Source organism: Bufo gargarizans, chromosome 1 (genome assembly GCF_014858855.1).
Source record: "Bufo gargarizans isolate SCDJY-AF-19 chromosome 1, ASM1485885v1, whole genome shotgun sequence".
Taxonomy (NCBI): Eukaryota; Metazoa; Chordata; class Amphibia; order Anura; family Bufonidae; genus Bufo; species Bufo gargarizans.
In genome coordinates, this window is record NC_058080.1 from 583,472,448 (window position 1) to 583,495,532 (window position 23,085).

Below are 23,085 nucleotides of genomic sequence, written 5' to 3' on the forward strand. Positions count from 1 at the left end.
AACAATTTTACCAGAAAAAGTAAAAAATACACTTTTTTGAGAAAATTGCAGTCTTTTTTGATTAATATCAGAAAAACGAAAAATCTCAGCAGCAATCAAATACCACCAAAAGAAAGCTGTATTTGTGAGAAGAAAATGAGGTAAAATTCATTTGGGTTCAAAGTTGCATGACCGAGCAATAAACCGTTAAAGTTGTGAAGTGCCGATTTGTAAAAAAGGGCCTGGTCACTAGGGGGGTATAAACCTGTGGTCCTTCACTGCTTTTTCATAATAAGATATTTTGATCTATTGCTTGCAGAAAGCAAAACTGTCTCATACTAGTAATCCAACATAGATAGGACACAAAAATCAACCATGGAGACTTCTTTACACAAGCAGTGATAGTGGCAGTATCGTTTCTAGGAAAAATCATTGCCCGGCGATCTGCTGCCCAGAAACAATGAATCTGTACGAACACAAGCAATTACTGTCATGGTCACTGCAAGGAAAATAAATTAATGTAAATGCAGCTTTCACCTCTTTTGATGAGCATGCACTTGTTGTGAACAAACAGTTTCCCATAGCTGGGACCCCCACTGATCATAATAATGGTTACCCTGTAACCCTTGGAGCCCCCTTCCCTGAAATGAACTGAGCAGCAGGTAGAACATGCGCACTGCCACTCCATTCGTCTCTACAGGGGTTCCCAGAGAGTAAAGCACTCCACTATTTCTGAAACTCCCATACATATGAATGCAGTGGCAGTTCGTACGCCTGACCTTCTGCTCTGTTCATTTCGGGTAGCTCCAAGGAGTACAGAGTACCTGTTCTTGTGATAAATGGAGGCTCCAATAGTAGGACCCCGACCAATCTAATTGTTATCCCGTATCCTTGATTTCTTTGAAATAATGGATTCAAAAAAGGCTTTGATAATTTCTTAAATAACATTAGTACTTATGGAAATGAGTAGAACTCCTGTTTCCCATACTACTTCACTTCAACCACATCTTCTCCTATATCTTGGTTGAAATTGATGGACATTTGTCTATTTTCCAACTATGTAAATATTTCCTGCTGTGTCGGGCGTCAGCAGGAATTGGAGCACACCTATCAACATAGCAGGAAATACCTCTTATTTTATTTGTCTGGAATACCTTTTTAAACAGCTACTGTTTTTGTTAGGCTAGTGGTGTTATTTCTTTCAGATTTTATTTTTCTTGAAAAATTGAGGTTTATTTTCATATCTTTATTTTTTTAAGAAAATGTTAGGCATATAGTCTTTTTACATATTAGAAATTTATTTCTGGTAATGGTATAGTATTACTATCAAGTAAACTTTTTATTTGCACTCAAAATTCTCTACCATAAATTTTAGTCTAATTTCAGACAATTGGATATTGACTAGTGTTATGACATTGATCAGAGTAACATGTTTAGGATAGTAGATAGATAGAGTATATTGACTAATTCCTCTGACACTGTATATACAGTAGTTACAAATTCAGCAGAATTTGCTTGCATGTCACCATTAAAGGAAGAAGTTGAAAAGAAAGGTGAGCGCTACATTAAATGTAGTTGTGGCGCAATGACACTTATTAACACAATTTCCAGTTATCTTCATGGCCATGGGATTACTGTGAAATTGGCGTAAGTCTTCTACAAGATCTGTCAGTTATATGACTTATGAGGTGTCTTTGTGCGGATGATGTTTTATTCAAGTACACGAGGATGTTCAGAGCAAGATGTAATATCCACTTCTAGACCTCAGCCAGAAATCATCATATCTCACTAAAGCTTTATACTTGCTAGATATAGTGAGTTTCTGCTGATAACTCGACTACCTTGACTTGTGTAGATTAACAGATCTATAACATGCTTGCTAATCATCTTCACGGAACAATTGTTCATCAAAACTTGCTGTCATCACAAGTTTGATTTTTTTCTGGGTGCAGCAGAGAAGCAACTGTCTGTTTGAAAGATTATTCTTTCTCGTTTGGTTCATCTCAGCATAATATGAGACAAAGAAATATCTTTCTAACAAGGACAATTTTCTGTTGATGTGTTGTAATGTATCTGCAAACTGCTAAGATAAGGAGAAAAAGCAGAAGATAAAAAATTTACACTAGTTCATATTCTAGTATGCTTATAGGGCCTTCTATAATTAGCAGAATGAAATGTTTCTTTGTCCATGTAATGAACTGGGCAAATGTATTATTTGAAGGGGTTTTCAGGATCTTGTAGTAATGGGATCTACTCTTAGGATAGGTCATTATCGGTGGGGGTCTAACTCCTGGCAAACACGGCAATCAACAGTTTTCACAAACTCTGATGCTGGAACCTGCTTACCTCAGCACTACTCCCATTCACTTGAAAATTCACTTTAATATTCCCATCTCCACCAATATGACCAGTATCAACCAAAAAGATGGCTATTAGAGATGATCAATCAAAGTTGACTAAGTGGAATTCGATCAGAATTTCAGGAATTATTAGATTTGCACCAAATCCAAATTTCCTCACGCTTCGTGGTAACGAATCAAATTTTTTCCTAAAATGGCTGCTGCACATGTTAGGACATGGAGCAAGGAACTCTGGGAACAAAGGATCACCCACAATGCCATGCATGCAGCCAATCAGAAGCCAGCCAGCCCTCTGATGTCACAGCCCTATAAATAGCGTCAGCAATCTTGGATTCAGCCATTTTCCAGTGTACTTAGTGCAGGGAGAGAAGTTAGCAGGCGCTAGGGACAGTGCTAGGAAAGACTTGAAAACTTATATTTTGCTCAATAGAAGTTCAGGGAAAGAGCATTAGAAGTGTAGGGAAAGGATAGAGAGGAATCATTCCACAGTATTGAAGCAGAACAGGGTTCAATAGGGGTGTTTATGGCCTGGGTAATAGGAACAATCCTATTACACCTTGCTGCACTGACTGTGGATCCAAATTGCCATTATATTGCTGCTCATTTCAGGATTCCTCTGTAATTCCAGCAAACCGCTCTTGTTATTGGGAGCTTATTAGCCTTTGTACAGTGCAGTTATATATATATGTTCTAAATCCTTTTCTTGTTGTGCACTAGTGGGGGGGGGGGGGGTTATTAGCTGTTGTGTGTTGAATTGAGAAAATTAAAGCCCTTTTTGGCATGTATTAGTGGCGAAAAAAACGTTATTTGCACTTCACAGCCGCAGTTATATGTTCTAAAGCCTTTTTTTGGCGTGTATTAGTGGGGAAAAAGAAAAAAAAATGGCTTATTAGCCGTTGTGTGGTTAAGTGAGAAAATTACAGCCATTTTGGCGTATATTAGTGGCCAAAAAAAAAAGTATTATTTGCTGTTCAGCAGTGCAGTTATACCGTATGTTCTAAACCTTTTGTGGCGGTTCATCAGTGCAGTTATATGTTCTAAAACTTTTTTGGTGTGTATTAGTGGGGAAAAAAAGTGCTTATTAGCCATTGTGTAGTGAAGTGAGAAAATGAAAGCCTTTTTTGGCGGGTATTAGAGGCAAAAAAATGTATTATTTGCCGTTCAACAGTGCAGTTATATGATCTAAAGCCTTTTTTGGCATGTATAAGTGAAAAAAAAAAGACTTATTAGCCATTGTGTGGTGAAGTGAGAAAATTACAGCCCTTTTTGGTGTGTATTAGTGGCAAAAAAATAGTATTATTTGCTGTTCAGCAGTGCAGTTATATGATCTAAAGCTTTTTTTGGCTGTTTAGCAGTGCAGTTATATGTTCTAAAGCTTTTTTGGTGTGTAGTAGTGGGAAAACAGTGCTTATTAGTCGTTGTGTGGTGAAGTGAGAAAATTACAGCCCTTTTTGTCGTGTATTAGTGGCAAAAAAGTATTATTTGCCATTCAGCGGTGCAGTTATATGTTCTAAAGCCTTTTTTGGCATGTATTAGTGGGAAAAAAGGGCTTATTTGCCATTGTGTGGTGAACTGATCAAATTGCAGACCATTTTGGCATGTATTAATGGCAAACAATATATATTATTTGTTGTTCAGCTGTGCAGTTTATATTCTATAGCCCTTTTTGGTGTGTATTAGTGGCAAAAAAAAGTATTATTTGCCTTTTGGTGGTGAAGTGACAAATTAACAATTTTTGGGGTGTATTAATTTCCTCTTTATTTATTTATTTGATCTAGCAGTATGTCAGACGGAGAAGTGACAGGCCCTGCACAGGGGAGGGGCACAGGCCTAAATTATTCTGGCGCAGGCACAGGTCACAGCATAGTAAGGGGACATGGCAGCAGGAGTCATCTAGCAGTCGTGTTTTGACCAGTTCTTGAATGGTTAATGCGGTAATCCACTTCGTCCCAAGTAACATCAGATACCCCCAGCCAAGAGTCGGTGGTTTTGTCAGACACAACCCTTAGTTAGCATGGCCCGGGAGCAGACCCTGTGCCCTCACCTGTTCTCAACCTGCCTCTGTCCTTTTCTGTCCCCCCAGCCAGAAATATGCGGTGGGCTCAGCTCAACTATACAGCGAGGATGAGCTACTAGATGACAGTCAGCAGCTACTCCTCAGCTAAAATCTGAAGGAGACATCCGCCGCTTCCTCCGGAAGGCGGGCAAGTATGAGGAGGAGAATGGTGTTACGAGCGGTCAGGCTCCTAGCTCAGAGACAGTTGAGGAGGGCATCAGTGACATGCAGACAGTACTCGATGGGAGCCAAGTGACGAATGGGCTTCATCATCATAGGGGGAAGAGGTTGGGAGCTTGCGCGTGAGGCAGCGGCGGAGCCAGCAAGTCGTTAGCTTTGCCAGGAGTCAGCAGGGTGGCAGCAGTAGAAGGTCGGGAGCCAAACGTGCCCGGGGTAGATTTTATGCTACGGAGGAGCCTACATGCCCGGAAAGTAGTGGTGCAGGTGTTCGCGGAGACAGCAGCGGTAACATTCAGTCAGTGCAGAGTGTTGGGGGTAAAATCACCTACTCGGCGGTGTGGCAGTTTTTTGTTAAGCTGTCTGAGGAGGTGAACATGGCTATTTGCCGAATCTGTGGGCAGAAGATTAAGCATGGCCTGGGTGCCAATGTTGGCACCACGGCCCTGCATCAAAAAATTCAGCGGCACCATAAAGTGGCCTGGGAGAACCGTGTCTCCAATGTGGTGGTCCAGCCTGCTTCAGCAACCGCTGCATCACACAGTGGCACGCACCCGATTTCAGAAAGGCAAGGGTCCAACACCTCAGCTGCAGGGAGCTGTCTGTCCTTCCTATCATCTACTGGTCTTGACGCTCCTGCTCCTCGCCCTCCTACTCCTCGTCAGTCATTCTGTCAGCAATCGATCCCTGAAGCGATTGCCAACAGACAATAGTATGCGTGCACTCATCCAACGGTGCAGAAGCTGAACGTGCTCCTGGCCAAGTTGCTGGTGCTGCAGTCCCTCTCTTTCCAAGTGGTGGATTCTGCACCTTTCAGAGAACTGATGGCTTGTGCCGAGCCAAGGTGGAGAGTCCCAAGCTGTCATTTCTTTACCAAAAAGGCAGTACAAGTCCTGCACACTTATGTAGAACAGAAGATGGGCCAATCCTTGAGCCTGTCGGTGTCTGCCAAAGTGCATGGCATCGCCGACGTGTGGAGCTGGTAACTATGGTCAGGGACAATACATGTAATACTTTACTGCCCACTGGGTGAATGTGGTACCTGCACAGCCACACCAGCAACTTGGCCAGGTGATGCCGCTTCTGCCTCCACGTTCTCACACTGTTTGTCCTGTGACAATGTTTGCCTCTGCTTCCTCATCCTCCACTGTGTCCTCAGCCTCCACTGCAGGGACATTTCACAGTGCTTCTCCAGCATACCATATGTGCAGGGCATGGTGGTGTCATACTGTTCTACACCTCGTTTGCCTGGGCGAACTGAGTCACACAAGGGAGGAACTGCTCCATATCCTTCATCAAGAAATCAAATCCTGGCTTTCTCCATGACAACTCAAAATCGGAACCATGGTGACCGACAACGTGAAGAACATGGTGTCAGTGCTGCGTCAAGGAGGGCTGAGCCATGCGCCCTGCATGGTGCACGTGATCAATATGGTCATTAAGAGGTTCCTGAAGTCTTCCACCCACCTGCAAGACATCCTAAAAAAATGGCCAGGAAACTCTGCATGCACTTCAGCCACTTGTACACCACCAAGCACTCACTCCTTGAGCTGCAGCGGCAGAACGGCATCCCCCAACATAGGCTGATATGCGATGTTTCCACCGGTTGGAATTCCCCCCTCCATATGTTGGACTGACTGTACGGACAGAGAAAGGTCATAAACGATCTTTTGACGATCCAAGCAGACAGGAGTACTCTCCTGTTTAACTTCGATGTTAGCCAGTGGTCTGCCGTTAGCTCAGGCCCTTTGAGGATGCCATGTTCTTTGTCACCAGGACTACGGGATGAACATCATTCCACTGCTTCATTATCTTGGAACAGATGCTGGTAAATCTGGCTGGTCGGTGGACTGGAGACATGGCGCCTACATCTCATGGCCACATGAGCCCTGGGGGGGGGCTGAACTGGAGGAGGAGGAGAACATTGGACAACAAGCAATGTGTAGTGAAATGGGTGGTTTTTCTACACAGTGCAGGTAATTTCAGTTTATAATAACCGTTGACTTAGTCAACGGAACCAGGGATTCCCAACCAGTCTACTTGCCCAGCCTTAAGCTGGTTATCTTCTGTAATCTGATGAGTGCAGGTACATCCAGCTTAGAATAACTGTGGACTTAGTAAACAGATCCAGGGATTCCCAACCAGTCTCCCAAGCTTGTACTTGCCCGGCCTTAAGCTGTTTATCGTTTGCTATATGGCGAGTGCAGGTACGTTCAGCTTAGAAAAACCGTTGACGATAACGGTTATTCTAAGCTGGACGTACCTGCACTTGTCAGATCGCAGAAGATAAACAGCTTAAGGCCAGGCAAGTACAAGCTTGGGAGACTCGTTGGGAATCCCTGGTTCAATGACTAGTTTTTCTGCACAGGTGACAGGAGAGGAGGAGCAGGAGCAGCCGGAGGAGCAAGAGGGAGATGAGAAAGACGAGACAGAGGACCCAGACACACTGTGGCAGTATGCAGTGGAGATGGACGCAGGGAGTCCCTCCAAATCACTTTCTCAAATGGCCGCTGCATGCTCACTTGCTTAGGTACTGACAGCCGAATTGTCACCATTCAGCAGAGGGATGACTTCTGGCTCTCCACCTTGTTGGACCCTCGGTCCAAAATAGGTTCATTTTTTCACCCGCTGAGAGGTAGGACAAACTGAACTACTATAAAGACACCCCAGCAAGGCACCAGTGCTAGCCAAAGAGCCACTGCGCTGCTGCTGTATATGACTAGTTATTCAGTTTCCTGCATTTAAGTGCCATTGTTATTGGCAGCCATATTGGTCATTCCCTCACAACGTTTTCTTTTGCATTGCAATTTTATATAAGTGGTTAAAAAAGATGAGTGGCTATTTTGTGTGTTATTTGTTTTTTTTCAGCCATATACAGGTGAAACTCGAAAAATTTGAATATTGTGCAAAGTTCATTTATTTCAGTAATGCAACGTAAAAGGTGAAACTAACATATAAGATAGACTCATTACATGCAAAGTGAGATATTTCAAGCCTTTATTTGTTATACAGTCCTGATAAAAAATTTAAGACCACTTGAAAAATGGCAAAAAATCATATTTTACATTGTTGGATCTTAAGAAGGTTCCAAGTAGAGCTTCAACATGCAACAAGAAGAAATGAGAGTGAGACAAAACATTTTTTGAGCACTCAATTAATTGAAAATAACGATTAAACTGAAACAGGCTGTTTTTCAGCTGATCCAAATTTTAGGACCACATGCCTTTAAAAGGCCAAATCTGTGCAAAGATGTGGATTCATTGTAATTTTCTGTCAGGTAGTCACACGTTGTGATGGCAAAGGCAAAAAAAACTTTTTGAACGTGGTCGGGTTGTTAAACTGCATAAGCAGGGTCTCTCACAGCTCGCCATCGCTGCTGAGGTGGGACACAGTAAGACAGTCATTTGGAATTTCTTAAATGATCCTGAGGGTTATGGAACAAAAAAAGTCAAGTGGAAGACCCCAAAAAATTTCATCAGCACTGAGCCGGAGGATCCAATCCTCGACCCAAATTAAGGCCCTTTCTGGTGCTGACTGCAGCCCCATAACCATCAGATGGCATCTTAGACTAAAGGGCATCAAAACCAAAAAACGTCTTCAAAGACCTCGTCTCCTTGAATGCTACAGAACTGCTCATTTGGATTTGCAAGAGAGCACCAAACATGGGACATTCAAAGGTGGAAGAAAGTTCTATACTCTGATGAGAATTTTTTTTACCTTGATGGTCCTGATGGTTTCCAACGTTACTGGTATGACAAGCAGATCCCACCTGAGATGTTTTCTACGTGCCATAGTGGAGTGGGTGCCATAATGGTCTGGGGTGCTTTTTCCTTCAGTGGAACAATGGAGCTTCAGGAAGTGCAGGGGCGTCAAACGGCCACTGGCTATGTCCAGATGTTGCAGAGAGCATTCCTCATGACAAAGGCCCTTGTCTGTGTGGTAACGACTGGGTTTTTCAACAGGACAACGCTACAGTACACAATGCCCGCAGATCAAGGGACTTCTTCCAGGAGAATAACATCACTCTTTTGGCCCATCCTGCGTGTTCCCCTGAGCTAAATCGAAATGAGAACCTTTGGGGATGGATGGCAAGGGAAGTTTACAAAAATGGACAACAGTTCCAGACAGTAGATGGCCTTCGTGTGGCCGTCTTCACTACTTGGAGAAATGTTCCACTCACCTCATGGAAACGCTTGCATCAAGCATGCCGAAACAAATTTTTTAAGTGAGAAACAATAACGGCGGAGCTACTCATTACTGAGTTCACGTTTGGAAGTTGGATTTCTGTTTTGGGAGGGTTTTAGGTTTTTTTTGGAGGTGTGGTCCTAAACGTTTGATCAGTTGGAAAACAGTCTATTTCAGTTTATTCATTGTTTTCATTAAATTGAATGCTCAAAAATTGTTTTGTCTCACTCCCATTTCTTCTTGTTGCATGTTGAAGCTCTACTTGGAACCAAGATCCAGCCATGCTAAATATGATTTTTTGCCATTTTTCAAGTGGTCTTAAATTTTTGATCAGGACTGTAATTTGGATGATTATTGCTTACAGTTTATGAAAACCCCAAAGTCACAATTTTGAGGTCCCCTTTGCTCAGGGGGTATGGACTAATTAGCTGACTAGAGTGTGACACTTTGAGCCTAGAATATTGAACCTTTTCACACAATTCTAATTTTAAGCTGCATTAATGCAATTCCTTTTAATTTGCATTACTGAAATAAATGGACTTTTGCACAATATTCAAATTTTTCGAGTTTCACCTGTATGTTTTATTTAACTTGAGTGTATAACAGTATCCTGAATGATTCAGAGAGCAGATCGTAAAATGTTTACATCATAGAACATAGTAAAATGACTGTGGTATGTCAGGAAAACGGAACAACTTTTTCACTTTTGTTAATCACTTTAGTCGCTCCATAATGAATTGTGCATTGAGCCCATCTTTGAAAAAACAATCCTTTTCAGTCAAAATTGCAAACATTAATTTTATGACAAAAACAAGCACAAAAAGTCACTGACGTATTTATGTACTTTTGATTATACTTTCTAAAATGTATAATTTTGGAATTTCTTATTTGATTAGGAAGAATTTGAGAACTTTTAGTGATTTCATAAAATGCTGGAAATAAATCATCTATACACAACCACAATGCGCTAGCCCATAGCTTTCAATTTTGGTGCAAAAACAGGACAAGATGCAACAAATGTATTCAGGAGTGTATATTCCAATATTCCAATATTTTTTTTTTTACTTGTGACACAGCCCAGCTAAAACATTGAGATTTTTTAGTCTTCCAAATTTTCTATCTGTGACATGGGTGAAGCATAATTCCACATATATAATTCTACATTACAAGTTGCATTTTATCACTGCTGAAAAAAACCTTAAATAGATATTCCAGTTCCGAGTTCTGCCTGATCCACTAGATAGTGGATAACTGTTAAATTACTTATGTGAGTTACATAAGCCTCTACAACAACATTGGCTAAGCATCACAATCAAAATCATATTAACTCACACATAAGCTGTCTTGTGCTAAGAATGTTCTTCGTTGTCTACAGCAACTAATACAAGCTCATATTAATGACCTGTAGCAAAATAGAATCTGATCTGTGATTGGTTGCTATATGCAACCTGGTGAATATCCAGGCTAACTGCCACAACAGCCAACAGACAATGGCTCCTGTAGTTTGGCGATTAGGTTACTAAGCCTATTTTTTGGCAAATAATTGGAAAGATCGGGGTGAAAATTTCCACTTAAAACATAGTCTATGACGTTCCCCAAGTCACAGGAAGCAGCTGTGCAAAATTTCGTGATTGTAAATTCGATGGTGCGGATTCCTTTAACGGACATACACACATACATACATACACTCAGCTTTATATATTAGATGGCAACATGTGCTTTGTATGGCACAGGTGCCAGGATTCGGATCTCCATCGATCTGATAAAGATAGGTCATCAGTACTGTTATAACAAAACTCAGCATCCCTCAAATGTGACAAAATAATTAAAGAACACATATTCATTAATTCCCCAGCGTTTCCAGCTTGCAGCTCCAGTCTTCATCTCCAGTTTTTGTTTGTAGACTGCAGCAGTGACATAGTAGTGTATGGTACATGACTACTGCAGCCAATCACTGGACTTAGTGGTTTGTAACACAAGACCACAAAGGCCAATGATTGGCTGGAGCAGTCATGCACTGTATGCTGCTGCATGCTGTATGCTGAAGATCTGAGCAGCAGAACTGGAAGTGATATATCGCTCTAGCGATAGTCAATTAATATTATTTGAATTGGTGCTGATTCTTCCTTTAATATATGTGTCTATTTTCTGTTGAATACAGATGGCAGTGCCATATTTCGTGGATGTTTCCGACGACCCGATAATACATCTCTGGCACTGCCAGTGAGCAACATTATGTTAAATATGTCGGTGGACAAATGTGTTGATTTCTGCACAGAAAAGGTCAGTGTATTTTTTTACTTTACATTATTAATTTATTTCAAATGTACCTAGAGCAAGGGATCTATAACCTGTATGACAGCATAATGTCACACAGGCAATAGACTGGTCCTGCAGAGTATTTACAATTCTCATGGGCCTGCGCTTTAGGTTTGCATCTCTCCTACCAGGGCCTGTGCAAGGATTTTTCCCAACACAAGCAAAGCTACATTTTAATGCCCCCCCTCCCCTCGCAGATCACCTGGCCCTGGTCCAGTCTGCAGCAGCTGCCTTCTCCTCTGTGTGGTCCTGGTATCTTTTCTCTGCTTCAGACAATCGCTGGTTTGAGGACCGTATTTTTCGCCCTCTAAGACGCACCTAGGTTTTAGAGGAGGATAATAAGAAAAATATATTTTCCATTACACCTCAGGTCAGACCAGCAATCAGACCCCCAATGTTAATCAGACCTCAGCTCACAGCCCCAATCAGACCCCCAATGTTAATCAGACCTCAGATCAGACCCCCATGTCAGCCATCATGCCCCCATGTAAGCCATCATGCCCCCATGTCAGCCATCAGCCCCCCATGTCACATTTCTCCCCTCCATGTCAAATAACCCCCCTATGTCACATCAGCCCTCCATTTCACATTTCTCACCCTCCTTTTTACATAATCCCCTCTGTCACATTACCCCCATGTCACATTTCTCCCCATGTCAGATTTCTCCCTCTCCATGTCACATTTCACCCCTCAATGTCACATTTCTCCCCCTCAAGGCCTCAATATCACATTTTTCCCCCCTCCATGTCAAATCACCTATGTCACACCAGCCCTCCATGTCACATTTCTCCCCCTCCATCCATGTCACATTTCTCCCCCTCCAAACCATGTCACATCACCCCCTTCGTGTCACATCATGATCACATCATTACCCCCAATTGTGTCACCTTTCAGTCCCTCCCATGGCACATCACCCCCCCCCCCCCCGGCCGGCCCTGGCCCCATCCCCAAGTCACAGACTACAGACATTGTCCCCCCTCCCATCATGTCACGGTCACCATCATTCACCCTCCATTTATGATTGTTGTTTGTGTAATCATTTTTTAAAACACATTTATGCCGTGCACTCTGGCGCTAGTGCGCTCATCAGTGATCACCTACCCACCTGTCCTGCTGCTATGGCAATCTGGCTGTGTGTGAGTCAGATTTAGACACAGTCAGTCGCCAATCACACCCCCCTGGCCTGACCCCATGACTGTGTTGTCGTGCTGCCGGGCACGTGCTGCTCTGTGAGTGAGGGCCGGGGCCACACGGCGCACGCAGGCTGGGGCGGGCAGATGGCGGCGCTGCGGTGCAACTGACAAGTAAGTGATTTATAAAAATAAAAAAAGATGGTTCAATTTTCCGCCCCCCCAGGGTGCGCCCTAAGGCAGCCGCTTGTTCTGCCTTATGGTAGCACCGGCCCTGTTTCCTACTGTAAACTAATAGCACTTTCAACTTTAAATAAAGTTTAAAACCTGAAATTGTGTTTTTTTTATAATTCAGCTTCCAGAATAACTATTATTAAAGGGGTTTTGCAAGACTTTTATACTGATGACCAATTCTCTGCATTGGTTATCAGTACCTGTCTGACACCTGGGACCCCCACCGATCAGCTATTTCAGAAGGCACTTCAGTGGGGCTAAGTTGCGCCTAGGTCATGTGACCAATGATCGTGACATCCCATGGTTTAGGCTAAGCTGCCAGAGGCCGTGGCACTATTGCGATCACTGTTGTCTTCTGAAACAGCTGATCAGATTCTGAGGATAGGTCACTTGTAGAGATGAGATGAGCGAATCGAAGCTGACAAAGTGGAATTCGATCAGAATTTCAGGAACTATTAGTGGCAAAATAAAAATATATTTGCCGTTCAGCAACAAACCCGAACCCAAACTTTTCAGTAAAAGTTTGGGTTCGGGTTTGCTGTTCGGTGAGTTAATGGTGTTTTTTGAAAGGCTACAGAGCAGCCAATGAACAAGCGTTTAACTTGTGTGCCCTTAGAAGCCATCACAGCCATGCCTACTAATGGCATATCTGTGATTGGTCAGTGCAGTATGTGACCCAGCCTCTATATAAGCTGGAGTCATGTAGCGCTGCACATCACTCTGCTCTGATTAGTGTAGGGATAGGATGCTGCTGCTGTGAGGGAGATAATAGGAAAGAATATTTAATCTGAAGTGCTTGTTAATCTTTTTACCCTGCCCTGAGCCCAGTGACGCAAAAAAATACCGTATTTTTCACCCCATAAGACGCACTTTTCCCCCCCAAAAATCGGGGGGAAATGCCCCTGCGCCTTATGGGGCGAATGCTGACAATTTAACATCGCTGGATGCGATGTAGAGTGAGCGGGGGCCGGGGGAGGGACTGGGAGGAGGAGCTGGGGGCCGGGAATAGCGGAGGGGCGGTGCAATCAATGTACTATAGCCCCGCTCCGGTATACTAATATTAAATGTCTTATTCAATTAAAATGTATTAGATATGCCCCCTCACTCCTAAATTGCTAATCGTACCTTACATCCTATTCCTAGGTTCTGTAATGCAGGCTGGGCGGGCAGCAGCGTAACTCTTTGATGTCACGTGCCTGCGCCGCCTACTTTATGAATGAAGCGAGCTGATCCGTGGATGGCACAGTTAAGGGGGGGGTCTGTGGATGCCACTGTTATGGGCTGAGGGGCTGTGGATGCCACTGTTATGGGCTGGGGGGCTGTGGATCGCATTGTTATGGGGTGGGGGGTCTGTGGATGGCACATATATAACAGTGCCACCCACAGATCCCCCCTGTAACAGTGCCACCCACAGATCCCCCTGTAACAGTGCCATCCACAGATCCCCCCTGTAACAGTGCCATCCACAGATCCCCCCCTGTAACAGTGTGTCAGTCATCCACAGATCCCCCCCATAACAGTGTCCGTCATCCACAGATCCCCCCATAACAGTGTCCGTCATCCACAGATCCCCCCATAATAGTGTCCATCATCCACAGATCCCCCCCATAACAGTGTCCGTCATCCACAGATCCCCCCCATAACAGTGTCCGTCATCCACAGATCCCCCCCATAACAGTGTCCGTCATCCACAGATCCCCCCCATGTTAAATACAAGCTTGAAAGACTGCAATAATGTACTGGGTTTAAAAAAGCACCCCTTGTTGGCAATATCCTACATCTGGGGCCTATGCAGCATTTGTCAGTGTGAAATTTAAGCTTAAAATACTGCAATCATTTTTTGGGTTTTAAAAAACACCCTTTTTGGGCAAAATACAAAATTTTACATCCCTTGCTGCATCTGTCAGTGTGAAATACAAGCGTTAGATACTAATGTCATATTCTGTTATTAAAAAAACAAAAATTTTAAGCAAAACCCTAATTTTGCAGCGTTTGCTGCATCTGTCATTGTTAAATACAAGCTTGAAAGACTGCAATAATTTTCTGAGTTTAAAAAAGCCCCCCTTTTTGGCAATACCCTACATCTGGGTCCTATGCTGCATCTGTCAGTGTGAACTATAATCTTGAAATACTGCAATAATTTTGTGTGTTTTAAAAAAAAAACATTTTGGGCAAAATACTAAATTTGCGGCGTTTGCTGCATCTGTCATTAATAATTACAAGCTTGAAATACTGCAATAATTTTCTGAGTTTAAAAAAGCACCCATTTTTGGCAATACCCTACATCTGGGGCCTATGCTCCATTTGTCAGTTTGAAATATAATCTTGAAATACTGCAATAATTTTCTGGGTTTAAAAAAAGCACCAATTTTTGGCAATACCCCACATCTGGGGCCTATGCTGCATTTGTCAGTTTAAAATATAATCTTGAAATACTGCAATAATTTTCTGGGTTTAAAAAAAGCACCAATTTTTGGCAATACCCTACATCTGGGGCTCATGCTGCATCTGTCAGTGTGAAATAAACGCATTAGATGCTGCCGTTATCTTCTGCTATTAAAAAAAACACCCATTTTGGGCCAAATATTAAATTTGTGGCCTTTGCTGCATCTGTCAGTGTGAAATACATGCGTTAGATACTGCTGTGTAGTTCAGAGGATGAGGCGGTGGTCGCACAGAGCCACCAACACAGCAGAAGAGGGAGCAGGGTGCAAAAGCGGAACGGCTGTCCCCTAGACAGTACGCCTGCTACTGCCCAACGCAGCAAGGGACCGAGCACACCAAAGCCAGCTCCAAGGAGTTCCCTGGCGTGACAGTTCTTCAGACAATGTGCTGACGACAAGACACGAGTGGTTTGCATGCTGTGCAATGACAGCCTGAAGCGAGGCATAAACGTTCTCAACCTGAGCACAACCTGCATGACCAGGCATCTAAGTGCAAAGCACGAGCTGCAGTGAAGTAGACACCTCAAAAACCAAGAAAGGTCTCTGGCTCCTCCTGCTTCATCTTATGCTGCAGTCTCGGCCTCTTTTTCCACCTCTGGAGTGACAGTGGCACCTGCGACCCCGCACACACCACCACCTGGGTCACTAAACATCTCCACAATATCCCACAGAAGCGCTCAGCTCTCCATCTCCCAAACACTGGAGCTGAAGAGGAAGTACCCCCTACTCACCCGCATTTAAAAATTACTGGCCTTTGAAATGCTGTCATTCCATCTGGTGGAGATGGAGAGTTTTAAAGGCCTTATGGCAGTGGCTGTCCCACAGTATGTCGTGCCCAGCCGTCACTACTTTTCCAGGCGAGTCATCCCTTTCCTGCACAACCAAGTGGGGGACAAAATCAGGTGTGCACTGTGCAAAGACATTTGTGGCAAGGTCCACCCAACTACGGATACGTGGACCACTAAGCACGGTCAGGGACGTTATATCTCCCTAACAGCACACTGGGTAAATGCAGTGGTGGCTGGGCCTGAGGCGGACAGCAGTTTGGTGCATGTCCTTCCACCACAGAGGATTGCAGGGTGCTTGTTGCTTCCTCCTCCTACTCTGCTTCCTCCTCTACCGCCTCCTCATCTGGTCAGCGTAACACCTTCACCACGAACTTCAGCACAGCCAGGGGTAAACGACAGCAGGCAGTTTTAAAACGTATCTGTTTGGGGGACAAAGCCCAGACCGCGCAGGAGCTGTGGACAGGCCTTGAACAATAAGCCGACGAGTGGTTGGTGCCGGTGAGCATCAAGCCCGGCCTGGTGATGTGCGATAATGGGCGAAATCTTGTAGCAGCTCTAGGACTAGCCGGTTTGAGGCACATCCTTTGCACATCCTTTGCCTTACGCATGTGCTGAATTTGGTGGTGCAGAGGTTCCTTAAAAATTACCCCGATATGTTAGAGCTGCTGCAAAAGTGCGGGCTATCTGTGTGCGCTTTCGGTGTTCTCACCTTGCTGCTTCTCACCTGTCAGCGCTGAAGCGTGACTTTGGCCTTCCCGCTCACCGCCTCATATGCGACGTGTCCACAAGGTGGAACTCCACCTTGCACATGATGGCCAGACTGTGCGAGCAGCAGCAGGCAATAGTGGAGTTTCAGCTGCAGCACGCACGGGTGAGTCGCTCTGTGAAACAGCACTACTTCACCACCAATGACTGGGCCTCCATGCCAGACCTGTGTTCCTTGTTGCGCTGTTTCGATGTACTCTTACCAACATGGCCAGTGCAGATAACGCTGTTCTCAGCTTTACTATCCCACTTCTATGCCTCCTTTAAAAAACTTTTCTGGCGATGATGGAAGAGGATGTGGCACAGGAAGAGGAGGAGGAGGAAGAGGGATCATTTCATAGGGTTTCTGGCCAGTAATTCACAAGTGGCTCCGAGGGTGGGTTCCTGCACCCACAAACGCCAGGTACACAATTGTCCTGCCAGGGCACAGTTCTGGCGGATGATGAGGTGGAGGAAGAGGAGGAGGAGGTAAGCAAAAATATTAATTTTTCATGAGAGCCAAGACTAGAGGCAAATAGAATTCTACACTTTCTTTTTTGCTATCAGGTGTCTAATTTGTTAATCTTAATGAGAACATTGCTTTATTTCCAAACTAATTTTTCCTTGATCTTGATTTCATTAAAATTTTTCTGTTTACTTCATAGAGACAGAGAGCAGTTCTCTTCATATATTATATTATCACTCCAGCCCATTAATTTGTAGGAAAGTGCTGTTCAGTTGTAGTTTATTGACTGTTGATATACTGGGTATGGATAGTAGTTGAGACGCATCAGTATGGATTTCCCATCAGATAAACTTGATGGAACAGTGTTCTCAACAAATGCATAGAAACTCAATAAAGCTTCTCAGCAATATTCTATGCTCACTATCATCACCAGAATTACTTCAATCATGTGCAAAAAGTTACCCGGAAACATCATTAAACGGGAAAAATGAATAGTTACATCGACAGGAAAGCAATATGTCTAAAAATGTTTGTTAATTAAGCTATATTAATCAAATGTCTGCTTGCAGAACGTCTGACTAAAAACAGAAGCAGAAATTTGCACGTGAATTTAGTAATGCAATGAGAAAATGATTTTGCTTGGCTAGGTGTAATGATTGCTTCAAATCTCATGCAGTCACCTATTCTATATAAAACTTTAAATGTGAAATATACTTTTTTTCTTTATTAAATATAACTTTTTCAATTCTCATTCAACATAGCCTTATTAAGTCTCTTTTGATTAAAGGAAAAGGTTTTTTTTTTTTTGCTTTTTATTGGTATCATTACTAGAGTTGAGCGAACACCTGGATGTTCGGGTTCGAGAAGTTCGGCCGAACATCCCGGAAATGTTCGGGTTCGGGATCCGAACCCGATCCGAACTTCGTCCCGAACCCGAACCCCATTGAAGTCAATGGGGACCCGAACTTTTCGGCACTAAAAAGGCTGTAAAACAGCCCAGGAAAGAGCTAGAGGGCTGCAAAAGGCAGCAACATGTAGGTAAATCCCCTGCAAACAAATGTGGATAGGGAAATGAATTAAAATAAAAATTAAATAAATAAAAATTAACCAAAATCAATTGGAGAGAGGTTCCATAGCAGAGAATCTGGCTTCCCGTCACCCACCACTGGAACAGTCCATTCTCAGATATTTAGGCCCCGGCACCCAGGCAGAGGAGAGAGGTCCCGTAACAGAGAATCTGTCTTCATGTCAGCAGAGAATTAGTCTGCATGTCATAGCAGAGAATGAGGCTTCACGTCAGCCACCACTGCAACAGTCCATTGGCATATATTTAGGCCCAGCACCCAGGCAGAGGAGGGAGGTCCCGTAACAGAGAATCTGTCTTCATGTCAGCAGAGAATTAGTCTGCATGTCATAGCAGAGAATGAGGCTTCACGTCAGCCACCACTGCAACAGTCCATTGGCATATATTTAGGCCCAGCACACACACAGGCAGAGGAGAGAGGTCCCGTAACAGAGAATCTGGCTTCATGTCAGCAGAGAATCAGTCTGCATGTCATAGCAGAGAATGAGGCTTCACGTCAGCCACCACTGCAACAGTCCATTGGCATATATTTAGGCCCAGCACACACACAGGCAGAGGAGAGAGGTCCCGTAACAGAGAATCTGGCTTCATGTCAGCAGAGAATCAGTCTGCATGTCATAGCAGAGAATGAGGCTTCACGTCAGCCACCACTGCAACAGTCCATTGGCATATATTTAGGCCCAGCACACACACAGGCAGAGGAGAGAGGTCCCGTAACAGAGAATCTGTCTTCATGTCAGCAGAGAATTAGTCTGCATGTCATAGCAGAGAATGAGGCTTCACGTCAGCCACCACTGCAACAGTCCATTGGCATATATTTAGGCCCAGCACACACACAGGCAGAGGAGAGAGGTCCCGTAACAGAGAATCTGGCTTCATGTCAGCAGAGAATCAGTCTGCATGTCATAGCAGAGAATGAGGCTTCACGTCAGCCACCACTGCAACAGTCCATTGGCATATATTTAGGCCCAGCACACACACAGGCAGAGGAGAGAGGTCCCGTAACAGAGAATCTGGCTTCATGTCAGCAGAGAATCAGTCTGCATGTCATAGCAGAGAATGAGGCTTCACGTCAGCCACCACTGCAACAGTCCATTGGCATATATTTAGGCCCAGCACACACACAGGCAGAGGAGAGAGGTCCCGTAACAGAGAATCTGTCTTCATGTCAGCAGAGAATCAGTCTGCATGTCATAGCAGAGAATGAGGCTTCACGTCAGCCACCACTGCAACAGTCCATTGGCATATATTTAGGCCCAGCACCCAGGCAGAGGAGGGAGGTCCCGTAACAGAGAATCTGTCTTCATGTCAGCAGAGAATTAGTCTGCATGTCATAGCAGAGAATGAGGCTTCACGTCAGCCACCACTGCAACAGTCCATTGGCATATATTTAGGCCCAGCACCCAGGCAGAGGAGGGAGGTCCCGTAACAGAGAATCTGTCTTCATGTCAGCAGAGAATTAGTCTGCATGTCATAGCAGAGAATGAGGCTTCACGTCAGCCACCACTGCAACAGTCCATTGGCATATATTTAGGCCCAGCACACACACAGGCAGAGGAGAGAGGTCCCGTAACAGACAATCTGGCTTCATGTCAGCAGAGAATCAGTCTGCATGTCATAGCAGAGAATGAGGCTTCACGTCACCCACCACTGCAACAGTCCATTGGCATATATTTAGGCCTAGCACACAGGCAGAGCAGAGAGGTCCCGTAACAGACAATCTGGCTTCATGACAGCAGAGAATCAGTCTGCATGTCATAGCAGAGAATGAGGCTTCACGTCACCCACCACTGCAACAGTCCATTGGCATATATTTAGGCCTAGCACACAGGCAGAGCAGAGAGGTCCCGTAACAGACGATCTGGCTTCATGTCAGCAGAGAATCAGTCTGCATGTCATAGCAGAGAATGAGGCTTCACGTCACCCACCACTGCAACAGTCCATTGGCATATATTTAGGCCTAGCACACAGGCAGAGCAGAGAGGTCCCGTAACAGACGATCTGGCTTCATGACAGCAGAGAATCAGTCTGCATGTCATAGCAGAGAATCAGGCTTCACGTCAGCCACCACTGCAACAGTCCATTGTCATAAATTTAGGCCCAGCACCCAGGCAGAGGAGAGAGGTCCCGTAACAGACAATCTGGCTTCATGTCAGCAGAGAATTAGTCTGCATGTCATAGCAGAGAATGAGGCTTCACGTCAGCCACCACTGCAACAGTCCATTGGCATATATTTAGGCCTAGCACACAGGCAGAGGAGAGAGGTCCCGTAACAGACAATCTGGCTTCATGTCAGCAGAGAATCAGTCTGCATGTCATAGCAGAGAATGAGGCTTCACGTCACCCACCACTGCAACAGTCCATTGGCATATATTTAGGCCTAGCACACAGGCAGAGCAGAGAGGTCCCGTAACAGACAATCTGGCTTCATGACAGCAGAGAATCAGTCTGCATGTCATAGCAGAGAATGAGGCTTCACGTCACCCACCACTGCAACAGTCCATTGGCATATATTTAGGCCTAGCACACAGGCAGAGCAGAGAGGTCCCGTAACAGACGATCTGGCTTCATGTCAGCAGAGAATCAGTCTGCATGTCATAGCAGAGAATGAGGCTTCACGTCAGCCACCACTGCAACAGTCCATTGGCATATATTTAGGCCTAGCACACAGGCAGAGGAGAGAGGTCCCGTAACAGACAATCTGGCTTCATGTCAGCAGAGAATCAGTCTGCATGTCATAGCAGAGAATGAGGCTTCACGTCACCCACCACTGCAACAGTCCATTGGCATATATTTAGGCCTAGCACACAGGCAGAGCAGAGAGGTCCCGTAACAGACAATCTGGCTTCATGACAGCAGAGAATCAGTCTGCATGTCATAGCAGAGAATGAGGCTTCACGTCACCCACCACTGCAACAGTCCATTGGCATATATTTAGGCCTAGCACACAGGCAGAGCAGAGAGGTCCCGTAACAGACGATCTGGCTTCATGTCAGCAGAGAATCAGTCTGCATGTCATAGCAGAGAATGAGGCTTCACGTCACCCACCACTGCAACAGTCCATTGGCATATATTTAGGCCTAGCACACAGGCAGAGCAGAGAGGTCCCGTAACAGACAATCTGGCTTCATGTCAGCAGAGAATCAGTCTGCATGTCATAGCAGAGAATCAGGCTTCACGTCAGCCACCACTGCAACAGTCCATTGTCATAAATTTAGGCCCAGCACCCAGGCAGAGGAGAGAGGTCCCGCAACAGACAATCTGGCTTCATGTCAGCAGAGAATTAGTCTGCATGTCATAGCAGAGAATGAGGCTTCACGTCAGCCACCACTGCAACAGTCCATTGGCATATATTTAGGCCTAGCACACAGGCAGAGGAGAGGTTCATTCAACTTTGGGTAGCCTCGCAATATAATGGTAAAATGAAAATAAAAATAGGATTGAATGAGGAAGTGCCCTGGAGTCCAATAATATATGGTTATGGGGAGGTAGTTAATGTCTAATCTGGACAAGGGACGGACAGGTCCTGTGGGATCCATGCCTGGTTCATTTTTATGAACGTCAGCTTGTCCACATTGGCTGTAGACAGGCGGCTGCGTTTGTCTGTAATGACGCCCCCTGCCGTGCTGAATACACGTTCAGACAAAACGCTGGCTGCCGGGCAGGCCAGCACCTCCAAGGCATAAAAGGCTAGCTCTGGCCACGTGGACAATTTAGAGACCCAGAAGTTGAATGGGGCCGAACCATCAGTCAGTACGTGGAGGGGTGTGCACACGTACTGTTCCACCATGTTAGTGAAATGTTGCCTCCTGCTAACACGTTGCGTATCAGGTGGTGGTGCAGTTAGCTGTGGCGTGTTGACAAAAGTTTTCCACATCTCTGCCATGCTAACCCTGCCCTCAGAGGAGCTGGCCGTGACACAGCTGCCTTGGCGACCTCTTGCTCCTCCTCTGCCTTGGCCTTGGGCTTCCACTTGTTCCCCTGTGACATTTGGGAATGCTCTCAGTAGCGCGTCTACCAACGTGCGCTTGTACTCGCGCATCTTCCTATCACGCTCCAGTGCAGGAAGTAAGGTGGGCACATTGTCTTTGTAGCGTGGATCCAGCAGGGTGGCAACCCAGTAGTCCGCACAGGTTAAAATGTGGGCAACTCTGCTGTCGTTGCGCAGGCACTGCAGCATGTAGTCGCTCATGTGTGCCAGGCTGCCCAGGGGTAAGGACAAGCTGTCCTCTGTGGGAGGCGTATCGTCATCGTCCTGCCTTTCCCCCCAGCCACGCACCAGTGATGGACCCGAGCTGCGTTGGGTGCCACCCCGCTGTGACCATGCTTCATCCTCATCCTCCTCCACCTCCTCCTCATCCTCGTCCTCCTCGTCCTCCAGTAGTGGGCCCTGGCTGGCCACATTTGTACCTGGCCTCTGCTGTTGCCAAAAACCTCCCTCTGAGTCACTTCGAAGAGACTGGCCTGAAAGTGCTAAAAATGACCCCTCTTCCTCCTCCTCCTCCTCCTCCTGGGCCACCTCCTCTTCCATCATCGCCCTAAGTGTTTTCTCAAGGAGACATAGAAGTGGTATTGTAACGCTGATAACGGTGTCATCGCCACTGGCCATGTTGGTGGAGTACTCGAAACAGCGCAACAGGGCACACAGGTCTCGCATGGAGGCCCAGTCATTGGTGGTGAAGTGGTGCTGTTCTGTAGTGCGACTGACCCGTGCGTGCTGCAGCTGAAACTCCACTATGGCCTGCTGCTGCTCGCACAGTCTGTCCAGCATGTGCAAGGTGGAGTTCCACCTGGTGGGCACGTCGCATATGAGGCGGTGAGCGGGAAGGCCGAAGTTACGCTGTAGCGCAGACAGGCGAGCAGCAGCAGGATGTGAACGCCGGAAGCGCGAACAGACGGCCCGCACTTTATGCAGCAGCTCTGACATGTCGGGGTAGTTGTGAATGAACTTCTGCACCACCAAATTCAGCACATGCGCCAAGCAAGGGATGTGCGTCAAATTGGCTAGTCCCAGAGCTGCAACGAGATTTCGCCCATTATCACACACCACCAGGCCGGGCTTGAGGCTCACCGGCAGCAACCACTCGTCGGTCTGTTGTTCAATACCCCGCCACAACTC

The 23,085-nt window shown here is 45.4% G+C and overlaps 1 protein-coding gene across 6 annotated transcripts in view; it reads left to right on the forward strand.

Moving 5' to 3' along the window:
• The window catches only part of WSCD2 (WSC domain containing 2), a 448,422-nt gene that overhangs the window by 329,617 nt on the left and 95,720 nt on the right, over nt 1-23,085 (forward strand). For all 6 annotated transcript variants that reach the window (XM_044275806.1, XM_044275805.1, XM_044275807.1 and 3 more), the window contains one exon: nt 10,919-11,040. In XM_044275806.1, the coding sequence (XP_044131741.1) occupies nt 10,919-11,040 (122 nt within the window). The remainder of the gene's footprint in view (nt 1-10,918; nt 11,041-23,085) is intronic.